This window comes from Rhinatrema bivittatum, chromosome 9, assembly GCF_901001135.1.
Source record: "Rhinatrema bivittatum chromosome 9, aRhiBiv1.1, whole genome shotgun sequence".
Lineage (NCBI taxonomy): Eukaryota > Metazoa > Chordata > Amphibia > Gymnophiona > Rhinatrematidae > Rhinatrema > Rhinatrema bivittatum.
The window spans coordinates 163,871,172-163,894,687 of NC_042623.1; the positions used below are offsets into that span (position 1 = coordinate 163,871,172).

A 23,516-nucleotide genomic window follows, 5' to 3' on the forward strand; every position below is an offset into this window, starting at 1 on the left:
AATCAGAGGAAGGTAGAGAGCGTTTGATAAAGCACCAAAGATTCATCATGAACATCTCTTAAACTTTTCTCCCATTAGATCCCTCATCCTAGGACCAGTGCCTTCTGACCTGTGGGTCCAGTGCTAGATTAACCCCATACTCCACTGGACACTGGGGTACAAATATTCCCAGGGCTAGGTGTCCTTCAAAAGCAAACCATGAGGTCATCTCACTCCTGGCTTCATTAGTGTGGTCTCATTTCATGCACCAGGCTGGAGGCTCAAACCTGAACCTTTCCACACCCTACTCCTGAATATCGCACTAAGGCTGAGCAAGCTGGACAAGAAGCCCAGAACATTTACACGTGATCTGAATTTGCTGTCATCTGCAGACTTGAAGGTTTTCTATATGCGATATTTTGTATGGATGATGCATTTAGCTTTGCTACATTAAATCATCAATAATAACAAATAAATAAAACCGTTGTATTTAGCACATTTGAGATCTTTCTATGAGCCGCAGAGTGCGCTATGGTCCTTGCAGCAGGGCGCTCTTGAAGGTCCCGGCTTTTCACGGGGTCCGGCTAGTCTCTACGTCTTGCTATGGGCCCTGTGCTGTGAAACAGAGCTCCTTTAGAAACCCATTTAGAAACGGATTATGGGAAATTTCATTAAAAAGTTAGAGCATGGTTGTTCCAGCAAATGCTAGCCTAAATTTGAGTATGAGCAGCTACTGGCGCAATAGGGGTCGGGTGGAAAAGTGAAGCTTTTGCTTAAAGGAAGGGGAGGGGAGTAGGAGTGGGTTATAATTAATTGGGGTTGTGGGAGTGATAGGGGAACGGGGAGGTTTGATGGAGTGAGAGTAGGGATGGGATGGGTTGGTACTCATTTTAATGTTGTTGATATAATTGTATTTTTGTGATATTTGTCACGTTGAGAGGAGGTGAGCTCTTGAGCCATAATTAAATTTGCAGAGCCCATCTTGTGCGAGGAAAAGGTAAGACTTAACAAGCGATGGTTGACGTGCCACGGGACTAAGTCTTCTGCCTAGGCAGTCACCTTCCCTTTGGGTTGACCCGCAGGTTCTGGCAGCCAGCAGGGCTTTCCTGGCCTGATGTGAAGCTGGTGGTAATATACTCAGTAGGTGATCCAGCTGAAGTCGAGGCAGGCGATGAGCAGTGCAAAGTCAAGGTTTCATCCCAGATCAGGGCAGGCTGAGAGCAAAGCGAAGTTCAGATCTGATCCAAGGTCAAGGCGAGCAGAAGACAAGGTGAAGTCCAGGTCCAATCCGAGGTTAGGGCAAGCAGAAGCGAGGCGAAGTCCAATCCGAGGTCAGAGCAGAGTGAAATAAGCCAGAGGGAAAACTCAGAGACACAGACAAACGAAGAGGGCTGGAAGGAGGCAGAACACAGGAGACAGAAAGGCCAAGAACAAGACAACACAGAGATAAACTAGGACCAGGCAACAACACGCAGGGATAGAAGGAGGAACAAGGCAGTAACACTGAAGCAACTAGCACTGTAGGAAAGCAGGAGACCTGTTGCGAAGGATTCTGAGAGGTGGGCGGCTGGCGTTTAAATCCCTTGTGTACAGACGTCATCAGATGGCACCGTGGCAAGGTATTCCACCACAACGTGCACATGCCTAGAGAGGCCATGGCCGTGGCAGGTTAGCGTCCGGAGGGTGAGTGAGGCTGAGCACGTCATAGCTGGCTGTGGCTGGCTCAACATTACAGTATTAAATACTGTTCTGTAACCCACATAGGGACCTGTTGGACAAATAGTGGGAAATCAAGTCAAAATTATAAATAAATAAATACATTATTGAGCCTTACTGTGGCACCTCAGGGAAGGCCTCATAACATTGGGGCCAATGCAAAAAAAATGCAGTGAATGCAGGCGCTGAGTGTTCAGCGCCCGCTTTCCTAACACGCCCCCAGGCACCTCCCCTGGGGGTGCCATGCAATATGTAAATTAGGGGTCGCATTGACAGCGGGAGCCTGCGAAGGGTCGGCTGTCATTGGCTGGCTTGCCAGTTAAGAAAATAGACGTTGAACACGCGTTGTGGAGGTGCTAAGGGGATTAGGTAGCGTCTACACAACCCGCGTCCAACTGCGGGTTAAACAGTGCTTTCAGATGTGCAAAATACAGCTGTGCGTTTTCTGCTGGGTTTAACATTGCATGTTCATCTTTTTACTGCTCTTGTCCAATTGCATTGGTAGCAGTTGTTGTTGGGCTGCTAGTAAAGCCTTTTCTTTGATCTTCAAGGCCTTATTTAAATCCAGACCAGACAGGCTTGAATTGTATGTCCCTACCAGATCATTGTGCTTCTCACAGGAAGCCCTGTTGTGTGTTCCTGTCCTGTCTGAAATTAACAATGTGGAAACCACAAGAAGTGCGTTCTCTTGTTAGGGCCCCAAACTATGGAACTCAATTCCTAGGAAATTAAGGCTCCGTAGAGATTACCTTGCTTTTAGGAAACTTGTAAAACCTGGTTTTATAGCCCATCAATAAATGTCTCTGATTTAAGGCAGGTTATTTTTATTTAGTTGTTAAAGTCTGTCTGTTATGTTTCAGGGATTTCTTGGGTTTTTTTAATGATTATATTATTTTATGTAAGGTTATGCATCTGTTTTGTACTGCATTGTTTTGTTGCATGTTTGATTTACAATATATCATTTTGATATTTTACTCATACTGTTGTCCCCTCAAATTCTGTGACATATATATATATATAATGATAATAGTTACTTGCTACCACTCCATTTCTTTTTGTTTATCAATTGCCAATCCGGTTACAGACCTTTAGGGTTTTAACCATACCTGTCCCCCACAGAATCTTTTAAAGGGTTTTCTTGTTGCTGTTCAGGAAGTGTCTGGACCAAGGAGAAGTCAGTTCAGGGATTCTGCAGCTTTGATCCCTCGGGGGGGGGGGGGGGGGGGGGGGGCTTGTAGGTCCATTTGTGACCGGTACTGTCCATCTCTTTCAGGTAGTAAGAGCCTGCAATGAGGGTGTAAGAAAGATGAGTCGCACAGAACAACTCATCAGCATTGAGAAGACACTGGAATTTAAGATAAAGGTAAAGACATTTAGAACTTGGATATTATTTCTCACCGACCTAGCAGACTCCTGTGATTCCAGAGAGATCATCTCTGCAAGTCTCATCCTGGAGTGATGTCATTAATCTTGCAGCATGAATTTCTGACAAATCATAGCATCCATGCTTCTGGTGTCATTATTTTTTTTCCCGCAAATTACACCGTGGAGGGGGTACTCCCTCGTGGTCTGAGCATTCGACTTAACCGTTTTAGGAACAGGACAAGAAGGAGCTGCTGCTGCTGCTGTTGCTGCCGTGGGCCGAGGCAGTCCCCTGCCACCGGGCCGCAGTGAAGAAGGGAGCCGCCATTGGGAATAGAGAAGATGAGGAGGAGACTGGAGGAAGGGAGGTAAAAGGGGAAGCAAGGAGGGGAAGAAAGGGAAATAGATCAGAGGGAAATAAAGAGGAAGGGGGGGAAAGGCAAAAGGGTGGAGGAATGGAGGGGAAACAGACCAGAAGAAGGGGGAAATGGAGAAATAGGCCTGTGGGAAGGATAGGAAGGGGAAGAGGACAAATAAAGCAAAGGGAAGGGAAAGAAGGCAGAGGGAGGTTGAAGGAAGAAAGTGGGGGAGCACTGCAGAGGTCAGACACAGTTGTTGGGAAAGATGTGAACAGGTTAGGGGTGGCTGTTCAGTAGGGCTCTGGCACCTCATGCTAGTAAAGCTTGTGCTGTCGCTAGCAGGGTTTTGTGGTATTTTTGAGGGACACGCTGAGTGAACCTCATGAAAAATCGCAGTAACGAGGGCCTTACCAGAACTGGACTATTACCAGAAATCTTGTCTCAGTACCAGCAGAGAGCTCCCAGACAATAAAAACAATCCAAAAAGTGCAACAGCTTTAATATTCCATATAATTCTGAATACAAGAACCAAATTAGCGTCCGGAACCCAGAAAGGAAAAGTGAATCCTTTTCTAACCAAGTCCTGTTTGTTTGGCAGCAGATATAATGTGCATGGCCAGTCTGACGCTGTCTCTTCTCCCAGCCCTGACACAGATCTTGGAAGTGTTGTTGTCCTTTTCCTGTTCTCTTTTTTTTTGCTTTTTCTCCTTTTTCTCAGCTTTCAGTCCTTGGATGCTATGTTTTGGTTTTATTTGACATCATATCTACACCCTATTAAGATTGGCTGTTTTCTACCTATTGATTAAATGGCCTGTTGATATATCTGATGTTACCTTTTATCTAAAAAAAAAAAAAAAAAAAAGACACAGCAGATCTAGAAAAGGTGCAGAGGAGAGGCAACAGAAATGATAAAGGGGTTGGCTCATCTCTCTTATGATGAGAGGCTATTCAGGTTAGGATTCTTCAGCTTGGAAAAGAGATGACTGAGAGGGGACATGATAGAAGTTGATAAAATCATGAGTGGGGTGGAACGAGTAAATAAAAGACAGTTACTCTTTCAAATAATACTAGAACAACAGGACACTCTATGAAGCTAGCAACCAGCAGATTTAAAACAAATCATAGAATGTATTTTTACACTCAATACACTATTAAGCAGTGGAATCCTTTGCCAGATCAGGTAATCAAAGCGACTAGCAAGGCGGGGTCTAGAAGAAGTTTGGACAAGTTCCTGGAGGAAAAGTCCATAAAACATTATTAGCCACATAGACTAAAGAAAGCTATTGCTCTCCCTGGGAGTGAGTAACAGGAAGTAAATCTACTTTATGGTATCTGCCGTGTATTTGCAACCCAGACTGGCCACTGTCAGAGACAGGATGCTGGGCTCGATGGACCTTGGTCTGACCCAGCATGGCATTTGTTATGTTCTTATGCACCTAAAGTTTATTTGTGATTCTTATATTTTATTATACATTTGTTTTTTCTAGACTGTATAAAGGCCAATACATTTGGATAAGTCAGATACCTTGCAACTGTATTTACTCATTGATATTTATTAATACCTTACATTTTATACTACACCATCTGCTAGAGCTCAGAGTGGTGTACAATAAAAATATAATAAAACATATAATAAATAGCATAATAAAAAACCAGTATAAATAAAACATTACATAAAAACAGTCCAATATAGCTGAGTAATACAGTATAGCAAGACAACCACAGAAAATGAAAAAGAATTAAAATGTAAATGCAGATGCGGTTGGAAGACTGACTCTATATATATAAAAGACTGACTCTATATATATAAAAGCAGTCTGATAAAACCATGCTTTACCATACTTCCTAAAGAGCAGGAAATCAATAATAGATCTAATCTCTTTAGGTAAGCTTTTCCAAAGAGTTTAATTGACTGCAGACAAAGACTCTTTAAGTCTCTACCAATTTAGTTTACATTTGCATTTATTAAAATTTGTGAATCATCCAACACAAAAAGGCCTAGGCAATGAACATAAGGAAACATACATAATCATAAAATATTAACACATCAGAGCAAAGGCTAAATCAAAAAAAGACAATTATGATAACAACAAAACTCTTCACCCTAAAAATAATAAATGTCACATAAAAGGAAAAATAAAATCAATAAAAAATAAAAACAAAGCAATATGATTAAAAGGAAATCATATATTTTAAAATAAGCTAAATTAAATAAAAAAGTTTTAAATTGTTTCCTAAAATGCTTAACTGAATGTGATTGTCTCAAGTTAATTGGGAGGGAATTCCAAAAAGTGGGCCCGGCAACAGAAAAAGCACATTCGCGGGTCGTATATAAACGTGGCAATTTTGGGGAGGGAATCTCAAGTAAATCACGTTGAGACGAACTCAGGGCACTTGCTGGTTGGTAAAATTTTAACATTGAGTTAGCCCAATGACATGTCAGATCATTTAACAACTTAAAGATCAACCCTGCAACCTTATACTTGATTCTTTCCTGTATTGGTAACCAGTGAAGCTCAGTCAATGTAGGTGTAACGTGCTCAGACCTTTTTAAACCTGATTGTAACCGTGCAGCAGAATTTAACAGCAACTGTAAGGGATGCAAGGAAGAGTATGGAATGCCAAGATATAGACTATTACAGTAATCAGTGATTGGAAAGATGGATGCTTGTAGTACTGTATGGAATTCTGAGCTCAGAGCACAACGAAAGCCAAAATGATGAGGATCTAAGAGTTCAAATTTCTCTAAATGTTCAGTCAGTTGCGAAAGTATTGCTGATTCAAGAAATTTAGGGCTGGATTTTCTTTCTTCGCACCGGTTTGTGAATCCTGGCGCTAACGGGGGGCAGGGAGGCAAAGCGGGGGGCGGGCCTGAGAAAGCCGGCAGCGATCGCACCACTGCCATTGTAAAAGGTGGTGCTATTGGGCGTGCTACTGGCGGCGATAAGGGGCCTTACCTTTTCGCCGTCAGCAAAGTTTCTGCGGCGTCCGCCCTGACGCTGCCCCAACTCCTCCTCTTCCAGTGCCGACATCGCCCCGATCTAGGTATCGCACGCGAAAAGGGACTTTTCGCGTGCGATATGCTTACAAAATGACCCCCTTAGGTACGGCAAAGAAGAGATTGGCCTGTAATTACCAAGATCTGTGGGGGTCAAGTGAAATTTTTTTCAATAGCGGACGTATAACAAATTTTTTTAAAGGGGGAGGAATAAAATCTTCACTGAGAGAAAGGTTAATCAGTTTTGAAAATATAGGCGCTAAGGTATTTCTAGAAGCTTTGAAAACGAAGAGGAACAGAGAGACTGGGAGCATAATGTATCATTGGTTTTGGCAATCAGATAATCAACCTCTGAGAAAAAAAAAACAGGTTCAAAGTGTTCCCAGACACTGATAGAAGAGACAGTTCTGACTAGAACAAAGCCTTTTACCAAGCACAGTCAATCACTTAGATACTTTGGCCCTTTCTCTTAAATAGCTTTGCAAACCAGTGCCAAAATTTTTTAATTGACTTCACAACTTACAGGAAGCCATTGGAGCCTCTTTAGGCCTTGGGTGGTGTGGTTCCTTAGACTCAAGCCAAGTAACAAATATACTGCAGTGCCCTGTAATAACTGTAGTTGATTCATTTATGTTTTTTGCAGTCCTACAAATAATGAATTGCAGTAATCTAAGCATGTGCTCACCAGTACATGGATTACAGTGGCCAGGTCATCTTGAGTCAAAAAAGGCCATAAGCCTCTGATAAAATGCAGTTGAAAATATGAGGCCTTAATAATTGAAGTTAGTGGGTTGAATAATTAAATGGTATCTATAAGTACTAATTCAGCCCACAATTACTATCTATAGAAACGTTTTTAAATAGATAAATACATCTTTGATGGAAAATTTTGAAAGCAAGTCTATTAACCCCTAAAATGCTTCTATATTTGAAGAGTTTAACTGTAATTTATTTTCCTGCATCCAGCTAGTCAGGCATTGTCCCATCTTGAGCAGCTGTGCTTGGCGGTCAAAAGTCAGATCGCAATATATCTGAAAGTCATCCGCATAAATCTGATATCTCCATCCCAGCTTTCTAATGATATATATAAGTGACTGAAAATAAATGTTAAAAGGTAGAGATCAAAGTATGGATCCTTGAGGAGCCCATATTGACAAATTAAATAGTAGTAAATCACCAGGACCTGATGGTATTCACCCTGGAGTTCCAAAGGAACTCAAATATGAAATTACAGACTTATTGCTGGTAACCTGTAACCTATCATTCAAATCTGCCTCCGTACCTGAGGATTGGAGGGTAGTAAATGTAATGCCAATTTTCAAAATGGCTCCGGGGTGACCCAGTTAACTACAGACCAGTGAGCCTGATATCTGTGCCTGTTAAAATGGTAGGAGCTATAATTAAGAACAAATTTACTGGTCATATGGATAAACATGGCTTAATGGGAAGGAGACAGTATGGATTTAGCTAAGGCAAGTCATACCTTTCTAACTTATTAGAATTTAAAGGTGTAACTAAGCATGTGGACAAAGGTGAGACGATCAATGTAGCTTATTCAGATTTTCAGAAGGCATTTGATAAAGTAGATAGGAAACAAAGAATGGCAGTAAATAGTCAGTTCTCCAATGAAGAAAGGTGAATAGTGAAGTTCCCTAGGGATTTGTGATTGTACCAGTGTTGTTTAACGTATTCATTAATGATCTAGAATACAGAGCAAAAAGTAAAGTGATAAATTTGCAGATGACACAAAAATATTCAAAGAAGTTAAAGCACAAGCAGACTAAGGAATTGCAAAAGGACCTTGCCAGATTGGGGAACTAATTGTTTCATACGAACATCATAAATATAAGCTGAAATATGAATAGATGTTGGGAATGTGATACCTCATATACCAAGTGAGCCTCTCGATATTTGTTAGAGGATACTCATAGCAGTTGTATCAAATATACACAATGTTAACCACTATCATATCAAATTGGTTTAATGTGATTGACTTCCTTTATAATCATTGGTATCTACATTCCATTTTTTCATTTTTTTTCCTATTTCATTTTTGCATTCTTATTTCATTTTTGCATTCTATTAAATAGATATAAAGACAGAACACTTATCCTTTGGGTAGCGTAACATGACATGGGACAGACTTTAAAAATACTCCGCTTAACACCGTACCCCTGAAGAAGCTCACGAAACACGGATCGTGTTGGGTCTCGGCTGGTGTTTGAAAAAAAGCTGTCACCACTGGATGGCGCCGGCCATCCAGTGCTCCTACCATGTGACAGGGACCGGCCAATGGCACGGATACCCTGTCACATGGTAAGGGCAAAGGGCATTCGGCGCCATCTTTATGAGTGGCAGCCGATGGCCCGAGAGCAGGAGATCGCTCCCCGCGCCCCCCCCCCCCCCCGGACCACCAGATAATTTTAAAAGGTCGGGGGGGGTCGGGAGGGTGGGGGAGACTAAGGGGGTCGGTTTAAGGGTCAGGTGGGGTTTTTTTTATCAGGCCATCGGCGCCATTTATATTAGTGGCAGCCAAAATGGCGCCGATGGCCCGAGAGTGGGAGATCGCGCCGGGACACTCCCCCCCACCCCCATTGGACCACCAGGTAATTTAACATTTTGGGGGGGTTCGGGAGGGTGGGGGAGGGTAAGGGATTGGTTTTAAAGGGTCGGGGTGGGTTTAGGGGTTGTTTTGGTGTGCCGGTTTTCCCGCCCTCCCGCCAAATAATTCCCTGCCCAATTTAACGATTTTTGACGATAAATCAGGGGAATTTGTATTGTATCGCGCACTCTTAACGATTTTTGACGATTTAAAAAAATCGACGATTTTTTTTAAATCGTCAAAAAACGATTCACATCCCTAATAAACAGTAATTAACCAGGTGAATCCAGGAAACCCACCACTTATCTCAAGGAATGAGAAACAAGGAATTGGATCTACTTTTTGGGACTGGCCATTGTTGAAAACAAGATGGTGGGCTAGATGGACCTGTGGTCAGATTCAATATGGCCCTTCTGACATTCTTATGTTAAAAGTACCTGTGCAGAGTGAAAGATTCACAATATACTTTATTAGCTCTAGAAAATTTGTAGCACATTCCTTAAAAAGCCTTGGGCTGGGGGTCGAGGAGACGGGTAACATGATTAGTTATTTTTTACAATAGACTCGATTTCAGCATGAGATTCATTTGAAAAAGTAAGAAGCAATCCTTTGGGCATTACTTCTACCATATCTACAACTGTGGAACTGTTGTGTAAGGGTGATAGAGAATCTGAGTCAAGAGCCTCATGAATAACCACCACTTGGGTTCTTAACACGGAGTATTATGATATTCTGAAGTTCATATTCAGACACAGTCTGGCTAACAAAGTTAGCCGGATAAACGTATCTGGCTAACTTTGGAGGTATATTCAATAGTGAAACCGCTCTTTGGCCCAACCAGACTTAGCCGGCTAAGTCATCTGGCTAACTCTGAATATTGGAGTTTAACCAGCTAACTCAGCTTCTCTTAGTTACGCCCCTGGAACGCCCCTAACTTTCCGGGTCATTCATCATTTTGTGATAGGCCGCAATCGCACATGATAACTCCGTAACATACGCAATAACGGCCTATCACAAATCGCGTATGCAAATTAAAAGTGTATTATTAAACAGCGAGGAATTTGGGTGGGGTTTAGGGAGATTAGGGGCTGCCAGCACTGTGTGCGATAAACTATTGTACACTAGTGCGGGCAGTTTCGTGGAAAATAATTACACCTTTTCCTGGGGCTCTACAGGGGTGACAGTGACTTGCACGGCCGATATTGCCGCATGCGTTACCATACGCTGTGATGCGGCCAACTGCTCATTTGACTCCCCACGCCCCTTTTTTCTTCCACGGGTGATCATTTCACTATAATTATAGCGAAATGATGACTCTGGGGCTTTGCTGGCTAAATTCTAGCCGGTTATCTTATTAACCGGCTAGAATTTATCCAGATAAATTCCCAAATATTCATTTAGCGGCTGAGTTAGCTGGCTAAATGCTTTTGTTCTCCATTTTATTCTCATTTTGGATTTTCAGAAGGCATTTGACGAAATTCCTCAGGAAATTAAAAAGTCAGGGTTCTGTTGTGAAATGGTAGCTGTTTATTAAAAGACAGGACTAAATGGGACTAAATGGGACTAAATGGGACTAAATGGTCAGTTTTCCAAATGGAGACGAGTCATTACTGGAGAACCACAGGAATCAGTACCGAGACCTGTGCTGTTTACAGGGCTGGCAGAAGCACTAGGCCTGGGCCTAGGGCGCCGATCATTTTGGGGGGGGGCGCCACCACCACTCGCGAGTAAGGCTGCCAGCGGCGGCGGTATAGGGGAGTGGGGATTTGAATCTCCACTCCTCTTTACCGCTGCCGCTCGCGAGAGGTAGGAGTCGGGGCTGCGACCAGGGGCGCGGCGGGGGATGTCGGCGCGACTGAGGGGGAGGGTGGCGGCACAAGGCAGAAGGTGCCCAAGGTGACTAATCCCCTTGCACCAGCCCTGGCTGTTTAACATATTCATAAACGATCTGGAAAAGGGAAAAATGAGTGAGGCAATCAGATTTCCAGATGACACAAAATTATTAAAAGTTGTTAAAAGCGGTGGATTGCTTGGAACCGCAGAAGGACCTTGCAAGTCTAGGAGACCTGGGCATCTGAATGACAGACAAAAGTGCAAAGTGACTCACATAGGAAAAATGATCCCGACTACAGGTACACAATTCTGGATTCCATATTGGGAGTCGCCACCCAGTAAAAGGATCTTCAGGTCCTTGTGGACAATACATTGAAATCTGCTCAATGTGCAGCAGTAATCAAAAAAGCAAATGGAATGTTAGGAATGATCTGAAAGGAATGGAGAACAAAAAGGATAATATCATATTGCCTCTGTATCGAGACATGGAGCAACTACGCTTTGAGTATTGTGTGCATTTCTGGTCGCCCCATCTCATAAAAGACATAGTGGACCTAGAAAGGTTTCAGAGGAGAGTGACAAATATGATAAAGGGATTGGAACGGCTCTCCTTTGATAAGACTAAGCTACACAGGTTTATTTATTTATTTATTTAAGTTCTTTTAATATACCGATGCTCAAGACAAGGTCTTATCGTACCGGTTTACAATAAACAAGGGGGGAAACCAGTTAACACAGGAAGCGAAAGTTACATTAAAACAGGGAAGTAGAACATGGCTGTTTGAAGAAAAAGGGATAGTTTAACAATTTCTATTCTAAATGTATAGAAGAGCAGATAAGCAAGGAGCGGTTGCTTCTCTTGTAAGCTTAAATACAAATTTACATAGTGGAGATTCAATTGAAAAGTTAATATACGCGAGCGGTTATAGAATAGCAGATCCTTCGTGAAGCTGGAAGAGGACGCAACCGAGGGGTGGAGGTCATTGCGGATACCATGGGTTTCTTCAGTGATAAGCTTGGGCGAAGAGCCAAGTTTTCAATTTTTTTCTGAATGTGAGATGAGAATGTTCCTGGCGTAGGTCTGGTGGCAGAGAGTTCCAGTGATGTGGCCCAGCGGTAGATAGCGCTCGTTTTTCGATGGAGTTGTGTATAGTGGAGCTGCTAGGGGGAACCTGGAGTGAGCCTTTGTATGCAGATCTGGGTGGCCTTGATGAGGAGTGTAATTTGAGGGGTATGGTGAGTTGCAGAGAGGATTGATGATATATGGATTTGTGAATGATGGTCAGAGTCTTCAAGAGTATTTTGAAGTGTATGGGTAGCCAATGTAGTATTTTTAGTATCGGTGTGATGTGGTCCATCCTGCGAGTGTTTGTAAGGATCCTGGCTGCTGCGTTTTGCAGCATCTGAAGAGGTTTAGTGGAGGAGGCCGGGAGACCAAGCAGGAGAGCATTGCAGTAATCAATTTTTGAGAAGAATATGGCTTGAAGGACAGATCTGTAGTCATGGAAGTGAAGGAGAGGTCTTAATTGCTTTAGGACCTGAAGTTTATAAAAGCCCTCTTTTGTGGTGTTGTTGATGAATTTTTTAAGGTTCATTCTGGAGTCTAGGGTGGCTCCAAGTCTCTCACATGACTTACTGATGGTATGTTTGTGGTGCTGGCTGGTGGGTTATTATCGTTGAGGGAGATGACCAGAAGTTCGGTTTTGGATGTATTGAGAACCAGGCTGAGGCTCGTGAGAAGGATATTAATAGCGTGGAGGCAGCTGTTCCAATAGTTTAAAGTGTCGGAGATGGGATCCTTGATGGGGATAATGATCTGCACGTCATCTGCATAGATAAAGAAGGTGAGATTGAGGTTTTTGAGTAGTTGGCATAAAGGGAGAAGATAGATGTTGAATAGGGTCGGGGAAAGCGAGGAACCCTGGGGTACTCCTTGCTTGGACACTATGGGGGAAGATTCTTTGTTGATTATTTTTACTTTGAAACACCTGTCGCTTAGAAAAGATTTTAACCAGCGGAGTGCAGGTTAAAAGCGGAGTGCAGGTTAAAAGCAGGTTAGGGCTCTTTAGCTTGGAAAAAGTACAGCTAAGAAGGGACATGACAGAAGTTAATAAATTCACGAGTGGGATGAAACAGGTAAGTAAAGGACGGTTATTTACCCTTCTAATAATACTAAAACAAAGGGACACTTCATGAAACTAAAAAGCAATAGATTTAAAACAGATCAGAGTAATGTACTTTTCCACTCAGCGGACAATAAAGCTGTGGAATCTGTTGCCAGAGGAAGTGATCAAGGTGACTAACATAGGTTTGGACAAATTCCTGGAGGAAAAGTCCATAAAACATTAAAGCGGTACAGAAGAAATCTTTAAATAAATAAATAAATAGCCAGGTAGACTAAAGAAAGCTCCTGCTATCCCTGGGAGTGAACAACAAGAAATTTTTGGAATTTGCCAGGTACTTGTGAAGCAGACTGGCCACTGTCGGAGACAGGATGCTGGGCTTGATGGACTTTGGTCTGACCCAACATGGCAGTCTGCTTTGTAAAGAAATCTGTAAAAGCAGTTGCTGAAGGAATGTCACAGCGTTCCCTATCAGATGCAGGCCTCAGTTTGTCAACGTGCACACGGTAAGTTTGTGCCTAGGGCAGCAGAAGACTGGAGAAGGCAGCAGGCTGGCTGAAGATTTGTGCTGAATCTCACATACGGGCCGATACAGTAAAAATCACGGGAGAGTGGGCAAGCGCCCGCTCTTCCAGCACGCGCACAGGACACTCTCCTGGGCGCGCGATACAGTAATTTAATTTATTTAAATTAAGGCCGGCGGTAAAAAGCGGCGCTAGGGACACTAGTGCGTCCCTAGCGCCTCTTTTCGGACAGGAGCGGCGGCTGTCAGCGGGTTTGACAGCCGATGCTCAATTTTGCCGACATCGGTTCTCGAGCCCGCTGACAGCCACGGGTTCGGAAACCGGATGCCGGCAAAATTGAGCATCCGGTTTTCAACCCGCGAGCCTATTTCAAAATTTTTTTTATTTTTTTTAATTTTTTTTTTACTTTTTTTAAACTTTCGGGATCTCCGACTTAATATCGCCATGATATTGTCAGAGGGTGCACAGAAAAGCAGTTTTTACTGCTTTTCTGTGAATTTCCCCGGTGTCTGGAGAAATTAACACCTACCTTTGGGTAGGCACTAATTTCTTAAAGTAAAATGTGCGGCTTGGCTGCACATTTTACTTACTGAATCGTGCGGGAATACCTAATAGGGCCATGAACATGCATTTGCATGTTGCGGGCGCTATTAGGTTCGGGGGGGGGGGGGTTGGACGTGCATTTTCAATGCGCTATTACCCCTGTACTGTATCAGCCTGATAAAGAATAGCGCCCTGCTTCCTGATCCAGCCCCTTCTCACCCTGGCAGTCTGCAGGGACAGGAGGGGAAGGGGGGAGCCTGGAGCAGATTGAGCAAAAGGAATCATTTTGGGGAGGTTGGGCTTGAGAGGGTATCAGCTAGGGGGCAATGTATCTCTATGTGAGTCAGAGGGGAATGGGGGAGGGGGCGTTGTGTGTGTATGTGTGTGTGTGTTGGGGAGAGAGAAGGGACTGGTGCCAGATATGTTTGTGTATGCAAGATTGGGTGGGATGTTAGAGAGGGAATGCAAGGGGGAGTAGGGCTGGCGCACAGTAGGGATACCTACGTCCTTCCACCCCACCAGCTCACTACAATTCAGATCCTCTCTCCCTTCAGTTACAATTCTATCCCCCAGCTCCTTCAACCTCCTTTCCTTTCTACTTCTCTGTAGATCCTGGAACTTAACCCCCCTCCTACTCCTCTTCTTTACTCCCAAAATATCCCTTCCTCTGTCTCCTAGTCCCCCATCCCAGATTCCTGATTTGCTCCCATCGTTCCCCCATCCCCAGTCATCTCTACCCCTTTTCCCCCATCCTCTCTCCTCACACCCCTCCACTCTGATCCCATTCCTGATCCTCTTCTCTTCCTCTCCCCGTCCCTTGTCCTCTCACCCTTTACTTTTCCTCCCTCCATCCCTGACTTCTTTTCCATGCACTGATATTTCAGATTCATTTTTTCTCACTCAGTAAACAGAAAATGTATGCTGATATAAGCAAGGTTGAAAAACGACTTTATTTTTGTAAAGTAAAAGATAGAAATGTTTGCCAATATGCTTCAGAATTTTCGAATTTCTGCTACCGAATCTATCCCTTAGCTACTGCAGGAATCTGTAGGATGAGCTTCAGACCTTCTGTTCCCGTACTGGGGCAGAAAGGAGTTCAACAGTGCCTAGGCCCAGCAAAATCCTAAATCCATCACTGATCAGAAGACTGCACAGAAAGCTTTGAAAAGACTTTACCTATTTTAAACAGTTCCCTTGGTCTATTTTGTGACTGAGCCATCTTTGTAGAGAAATATAGCATTTAGACCATCTGATCTTCTAGCAAAGATGATTTCTGCTGAATTTTTTCTAGCTTCCTCTCTCAAAAATCTATCTGTAAATCAAAAGGGAGAGAATGCAGTTCATTATTTTTCATCTAGCAAAGCCCCATTATTTCTGGCCTATATTTGTAAGAGAATATAAGGTACATTTCACGTTCCGATAACAGTTTCTGTCAGTCAGAGCCCATCTACCATCAGCCTTCCTACTTTCATTTATTTTTGTGTTCAAAGTTTAGGCCTTTTATACTGTTTCATGGGCCTTGGATTTTCTTTTGGTTATGCTTTTCAGAGGATTCTGGGAGTTTCAGGACTCCCTAGCAGAGATTTCTGGGGATTTCAGAAGTGCTCCAGGCTAGAAGAGACCTCTCACACCCTGAGTGTGAGTCTCTTGAGAAATAACAATACTGGGGAGAATTTCCTCATTCACTGAGCATGAGTGCCTAAGAAATCACAGCAGTGAGGGTTCCTCTCACACACTGAGCGTGAGTCCCTGAGAAATCACAGCAGTGAGGGTTCCTATCACACACTGAGCGTGAGTCCCTGAGAAATCACAGCAGTGAGGGTTCCTATCACACACTGAGCGTGAGTCCCTGAGAAATCACAGCACTGAGGGTTCCTATCACACACTGAGCGTGAGTTCCTGAGAAATCACAGCAGTGAGGGATCCTCTCACACACTGAGCGTGAGTCCCTGAGAAATCACAGCAGTGAGGGTTCCTCTCACACAATGAGCGTGAGTCCCTGAGAAATCACAGCACTGAGGGTTCCTATCACACACTGAGCGTGAGCCCCTGAGAAATCACAGCACTGAGGGATCCTCTCACACACTGAGCGTGAGTCCCTGAGAAATCACAGCAGTGAGGGATCCTCTCACACACTGAGCGTGAGTCCCTGAGAAATCACAGCACTGAGGGATCCTCTCACACACTGAGCGTGAGTCCCTGAGAAATCACAGCAGTGAGGGATCCTCTCAAACACTGAGCGTGAGCCCCTGAGAAATCACAGCACTGAGGGTTCCTATCACACACTGAGCGTGAGTCCCTGAGAAATCACAGCAGTGAGGGATCCTCTCACACACTGAGCGTGAGTCCCTGAGAAATCACAGCACTGAGGGATCCTCTCACACACTGAGTGTGAGTCCCTGAGAAATCACAGCAGTGAGGGATCCTCTCAAACACTGAGCGTGAGCCCCTGAGAAATCACAGCACTGAGGGTTCCTATCACACACTGAGCGTGAGTCCCTGAGAAATCACAGCAGTGAGGGATCCTCTCACACACTGAGCGTGAGCCCCTGAGAAATCACAGCAGTGAGGGATCCTCTCACACACTGAGCGTGAGTCCCTGAGAAATCACAGCAGTGAGGGTTCCTATCACACACTGAGCGTGAGTCCCTGAGAAATCACAGCAGTGAGGGATCCTCTCACACACTGAGCGCGAGTCCCTGAGAAATCACAGCAGTGAGGGTTCCTATCACACACTGAGCGTGAGTCCCCAGCACTGAGGGTTCCTATCACACACTGAGCGTGAGTCCCTGAGAAATCACAGCAGTGAGGGATCCTCTCACACACTGAGCTTGAGTCCCTGAGAAATCACAGCAGTGAGGGTTCCTATCACACACTGAGCGTGAGTCCCTGAGAAATCACAGCACTGAGGGTTCCTATCACACACTGAGCGTGAGTCCCTGAGAAATCACAGCAGTGAGGGATCCTCTCACACACTGAGCGTGAGTCCCTGAGAAATCACAGCAGTGAGGGATCCTCTCACACACTGAGCGTGAGTCCCTGAGAAATCACAGCAGTGAGGGATCCTCTCACACACCAAGTTTGAGTCCGAGAAATCACAGCATTGAAAAGCTAAGGCAAAAATTGAGAACACTGATTAATTATGGCCAGCACAGAACTAAAAAATATTTCATGTTTGTGTTGCTGAAATGCCCCCTGCTGTACATAAAAAGCTACTGAGCACATGTTACATTTTATTAAAGAACACATGTTCTGAGCTGTAAGATATGTATTTTCTCAGCTCTCATTGTAACCTGCCTCTCCGAATTGGATAGCAATGCTCTCTGATGATCTTTCCTTATACTAGACATCTCCTATTACCGTACATGTGCCAGCTCTGGAAAATTACTGAGGGACATTGTTTATGGAAAAAATGGACTAGTCATGAGTGCATGGGAACATTGGTACTATTGGAGGACAGGAAACGGGGACTTTTTTTTTTTTTTTGACTAAGAGGGATTCTGTCTTTATAAAGGACAGTTGGCAGCTTTACCTAAACCTTCTTCATCTTCTTGTTTTCAGTGGAGGCACCCCTAATTATTGCCACATCTGTAGCCAGATTTGTCCTAAGGTGAATTCCTTCCATGGTCTTCCGGACACCTAATAAAAATTCTTATGCAGGGATGCATACATAGCTTCAGCGTCGTTACACCACACAAGAAAAAGATTGCTAGGCATGTTGTGCGGGCTTATAAACGAGAGAGAGAGAGAGAGAGAGAGAGAGAGAGAGAGAGAGAGTATACGCTCTGCTTTTCTCTGGTATTATCCTTGTTGTCACAGCCTGTTAGCAGCTTTCACTGTCTGGTTTCACACCTCCTGGGGGCTTAAAAGAAGCCTCTTCTGCCATTGACTAGCAGAAAACTGGAAATGTCCCTTCCTTGAATTTGGTCATTCCAGCACTGTCTGTCTTAAGTCGCTGAAATATTTTTCCAATGCATCTGTTATTTTTGGTTACAGTAGCATTATTTATTTTTAAGTAGGCATATGCGCTCTTCTCTAATAGTCTAAACTCTAAAGCCTGCTCCCATAGTGCATGCAGTAAGACTCTCCCAAAGGGTTTTGTATTAACAACAATACAATAGTTGTAGACAGTCATAAATGTCCTCATGGAGTGTGGTCAGCACAGCGCGACTTATTCTTTATCACGCCTTAGTATTATTTACACATCAGCTGTACCTGCAAAACATTTTGCAGAGAAATTAGGATTTCTACTGAAACACCTCCATACTTCCCCTCCCCCTTTCACCTTCTCTCTCTTTCCCCTGTCCTTCTCCCCAGTCCCTGCCTTTCCCATCATCCATCTTGTTTCTCTTCCTTCTCTCCCCCTTACCCCTCTTCCCTGTCCTCCTTACCCCTCTTTCCCACTCAACCCTTCCTCATCCTGTCCTCAGTCCTGCCTTCCCTATCCCCTTCCCGACCCCCAGCTCTCTCCTTCTCTCCCCCAGTCCGACCCCAGCTCTCAGTCCCAGGCTTTTTATACCACCTCCCCTACCTGATCACAGCTCTCCCTCAGCCCTCTTCACCCTTGCCCCAAGACGCTTCCCGAGCAGCCTGAGGCCAGCACTATCCCTCCTTCCTTCATCCTACCTGTGAGGCTGCCGCCAAGTCCCTTCTGTGACCCATGTGATTCGATTCATCCAATGCTGCAGCTTCCTCCAGCTGACACAGGTAGCCTGGTGCCTTTGTGTATTCCAGCCACAAGACAGCAAGTCCTCCCCGATGCATGGCCCAGACTCCCTGACTTCCTTTCTTTTGAGCATGCACCATTTGGTTGACCACATTGTCAACCAAATAGCATGTGTTAAAACCCTGCCCCCTTGCGGCTGCTGCAGGCAGACACCACCAGTCCCCAAGCATATTTTACATCAAGGGTGGCCAACTCTAGTCCTCAAGAGCCACAAACAGCTCTGGTTTTCAGGATATCTATAATCACTTTCATGCATATTCATTGTGGATATCCAGAAAACTGTTTGTGGCTTTTGAGCAGTGTTTCCCAACCCTCTCCTGGAGGCACACCTGGCCAGTCGGGTTTTCAGGATATCCATAATTAATATGCATGAGTTAGATTTGCATACATTGAAGACCCAAGAGAAGCAAATCTTTCTCATGCATATTCATTATGCATATCCTAAAAAAAACCAGACCTGTTTGTGGCTCTTGAGGACCAGAGTTGGCCACCCCTGGAGGGAAGAGATCTTCTACTAAACAGCCAGCATCACTTAGCTGAATTACCAGTGGCACTCATGGATCTGCTGTCAAAGGTACAAGCTATGCTCAAGCCCTTTTATCCTGTGTGATCAGAGCCCAGGATGATATGGTTACAGGGTTTCTCAAATCTTATTTGGCAGATTTTATCTTTTACTGGTGATAGCTACATTACACAGTGACGGGGTTGACTGCAGCATAAAGATTTTTCTTTTGGGGAGGCGAGAGGCATCCAGTTATTATCTGCCTCCCCATAAGCCTGTGTGCTTCTGTCCTTCCTTTTGGCCTGTAGGAGGAGAGCAATGCCTCCTGACATTGTCAGGCACGTTTGGGCCGAGATTTGAATAGGCAGTGCTGGAAGGTTCTGTGAGACTGCAGGGCCCCATGCATTCAAACTGCAGGCTGAAGCTAGGCAGCGGAGGAGACAGACACAGCGTAAAGCATCACTCTGCTCCGGCTGGAAAGAGGAAGACGATTGTACAGAGAGATGGCAGGCATGAAGTGATACCTAGGATAGGGAGGGGAATGGGTAATGCCCATTCATGATGCTGGGCTTGTAAAGTGAGTCAGTCACAGGCATAAAGACATCGGTATTCACTGATATTTACCCATAAGCTTCCTGTAATTTTTTTTTCCCTTAAGATAAAAAAAAATATTCTTCAGTTCACAGAGTTCGCTTTTACCTTGGAACAGAACGGCTTTCAGGGTTTGCAACCTGAACACATTAATTGCTGCAGAAAAGTAAAGGATCAAGTTTTACACTTCCTGTATTCTAAAACTGTTTGTTTTTTTTAAAATCATATGCAGTACTGAAGGAGGATACAGTTGTGGAATATATTTATGAACCCATACATTCTGAAGCCATACATGACATAGGGAAAACTTTATATGCCATCTCATGTTGTATTCTCATTTAAATGAGACAAACAGATATTCTCTACTGCTTCCTCGCTATTTTAAACTGTGCTCGCATTAGTTCCTAATCTATTAATCTCTCTACACTGGTTCCCAATCTCTCTATGCATTAAATTAAAGGTTTTCTCTCTTACGTTCAAAACAATGAAGGGTATTGACCCTATTTATTGGAGAGAGAAGGTGAGGGTGTTTCAACTCAATCGAAACCTGTGCTCATTCCATGCTTCAAGATGCTCCTGCTAAAAAAACAAAACAAAAAAAACCCACAACAAGGTCTAGATCATCCAGCACCCGAACTGAAGAAGTCATGCCGCAACTCCTGCAAACCACTAAAGATTTCTTGACCTTTTACCACCAACTGAAGACCTGGCTCTTCAGACATCAAAGCTGCAAACTAAACAGAGCATCTCCTCACAGTGCTGAGTAGTCCACTAGCTGATGAACCCATGGGCATAACCCCTAAGCCACATCCCTAAGATTTACCGCTGCTTCTCTAGGCTGAAGAGCTCTTGCTTAGTACTTTCTAGATCATGGATATACTGCTGATTTCTCTGTAAGGGATCAAAAAGTTCCTGATAACCTCTTGATAAATTGTGCTTGTTAGAATACTTACTCTGTGACGGAAATACAGCACAATTTATCTAGACATTATAGGGGACTTCTGTATGCAAAATAATGGTTTACCTGAAGAATTGACCTTTTACCAAATTGCCCGTATGGTACATGAGTAAACCTATACATGTATGTCATGTTCACGCATACGTTTACCCAGATTGACAAGAGGTGTTAATGGGAGGGAGATGGGAGATTTTATGTGCAAAGGTGAATTTGGAAAGAGATGTGCGCACATAAAATAGCAGATGTATGCACAATGAGTGCTTATTCGTATTACTGCTATTTTATAAACCCCATACATATGCGCGTAGATTCCGGTGTATGAATAAAAAAGGGGTGTATGTGGGACGGAGCCAACATTTACGTTCATGTCACAATTTTATAACCTGTGAACGCAGCGTGCGTAGGGCTGTTTCCTGCGCATATTTACTTCTGCTCTTTTACAGGTGTAAGTCAGAATAAAATTCTTTATAGCCAAAAGATAACTGGGGGAGTGCAGGCTAAAGAACCGGAGGGGTCTGGGTGATCTAGAGACAGACTGGGCAAGCTGGTGGACTGCTTGGTAAAACTTGGAATTTCCTTCATGCGCACATGTTATAAAACGTGCTCACTTGCGCATGTAAAAGCTGACAAGTTCTAAGGAAAATACGCTAATAACTTTTCCTCGTGTAACTGCTTGAAATTAGGGGCACACATACGCGCGCTAGGTGTATTGTATATAATGCTTGCGCACTTGCGCGGACAGCGTAAAATTCTAGCACACGTGTGTTCAGCCCACATATGCACGTATATGGGCTCTTTTTAAAGAAGAATTCAGAATGTAAGCGCTCATTTTAAAGTTACTGCCGTACTGTATAAAATGTATCCTGATGCGTGTACATTTTCAGGAAAATTGTGTATGCACCAAATAGCTGGTGTGATTTGTGCAGGGTAGATTTGGTGGAATAGTTTTCAAAGTGGTTTTAAGTGCATAAGCCCACTTTGAAAATTAAAGTAGTTTATGCCCGTATTTGCTGCAGAAATTACGTGGGATGTTTGTAAACTACTTTCCCTATGTAAAGCCGCAACCCTTTTCCTTCCACTATATTTTGTTTAGTTTCTACTGTGTTTCTATTTGGCTGGGATGTATGGTGACTTAACTCATTATTTTATAGCAATGTAAAACCTTAACTCTGTTTTATTGTGATCCACTTTGCAATGCTGTCAGCCACGAAGGGTGGAGTAGAGATCTTAAATTAAATTAATTAGAAAATTAAAATAAATTTGCTGACTCTTGATTTCCAGTACCCGCTTATCTTCTGAGTCTGAGCTATTCTAGCATGTCTAGGATCCAAGAAAAAAAGACATGCGTGCACCAACTGCTCAAATCAGTAGTCAAATTTTACAGCAAATCCCGATCTCACATATTGGTTCAGAATCCCTACAGTTGTGACTATTTCTACTGAAGAAAGGATTAGATCCTCTCTAATTCCTCTCTGTTGTTCTTTTTTTTTTAGTCTGTGCCCATCATCTCTCACTCACGTTGGCTACTGAAGCAGGGAGAGTTGCAGCAGATGTCTGGCCCGAAGACCTCCCGTACTCTCCGCACCAAGAAACTCTTCCGCACTATCTACCTCTTCCTGTTTAATGACCTGCTGCTTATGTGCAAGCAATTGGCAAGGTGAGTTTAAAATGTGAGGACATGTGGGTCGGAGAGCTGAAGATTAGCCCCTGCCTACTCCTATGGGATTTTCTGGGAGAACCTCTACCTCATCCTTCCACATGAAGATTTCCCAAAGGACACCACCAGGCTATGTTGGTTATGGAATTGGTATATATGCAAAAGTAGCTTCTGTTGATGGTAAATGAATTTTCAGAAAGGCGGACGTCCGCACGTACTGTTGCTGCTACGTGGAAAAGTACACAATGTACAAAGTCTTTCTGGGCCAGTGTTTGGAAGTATGTGCATATTTACATACTTTATAAACGCAATACATGCATACATCATCATCAAACATGCGTGCATGCTATTGCACTTGCTAATCAAGTCATGGATATTAAATCTTGACCTCTCTTTTTTCTATAGATTTTGGACGGGAGGATTTGAAGCAAGTGGGCCCAAAAATCCCACCCCCCATGAAAAAAATAAAAAAATCATCCAGGGGTCAATAACATTTCCTACCTATCCCCCCTTTGCTGCCTTCGGAGGCAGCTCTGGCCCCCCAAAAGAAAAAAAAAAGTTAAATGGATCCACGCGGTGATGGCCCACTGTCTTTCCCAACCCCTCGCCTTAATCTAAAAACATTCCACCTTAGTCTTAGGACCCCCCCTCCCCATCAGCTCCATCCCTCCCCCAACCAAATAATGAAATATCCCTGGGGTCTGCTTGTCCCACCCAGCCCCCCAACCAATATAAAAGGACCTTGATGGCCTAGGAGCAGCCAGACCCCCACCCCTAAACTTTCTCATACCTATAAATGAAAACATTGGTATTCAGTGGGGGCCTGGAGTGCCCCCCCTAGCTCCGCACCCGTCAATCTGACCTTGCCCCTTCACATGATGGGGACAAGGACAGGTCGACGCCATTTTGAAAAATGGTTATGACAGGCCTGGAGCTAGGGGGCATGCCAGGCTCCCACTGAAGACCAATGATTTCATTAAGAGGTTCGGGGTGGAGGTAGACCACTAGACACCAGGGATATTTCATTATTTGGATGGGGGGAA

At 43.9% G+C, this 23,516-nt stretch overlaps 1 protein-coding gene across 5 annotated transcripts in view; it reads left to right on the top strand.

Moving 5' to 3' along the window:
• The window catches only part of NGEF (neuronal guanine nucleotide exchange factor), a 245,957-nt gene that overhangs the window by 170,222 nt on the left and 52,219 nt on the right, over positions 1 to 23,516 (top strand). For all 5 annotated transcript variants that reach the window (XM_029616712.1, XM_029616714.1, XM_029616713.1 and 2 more), the window contains 2 exons: positions 2,969 to 3,058; positions 22,310 to 22,473. In XM_029616712.1, the coding sequence (XP_029472572.1) occupies positions 2,969 to 3,058; positions 22,310 to 22,473 (254 nt within the window). The remainder of the gene's footprint in view (positions 1 to 2,968; positions 3,059 to 22,309; positions 22,474 to 23,516) is intronic.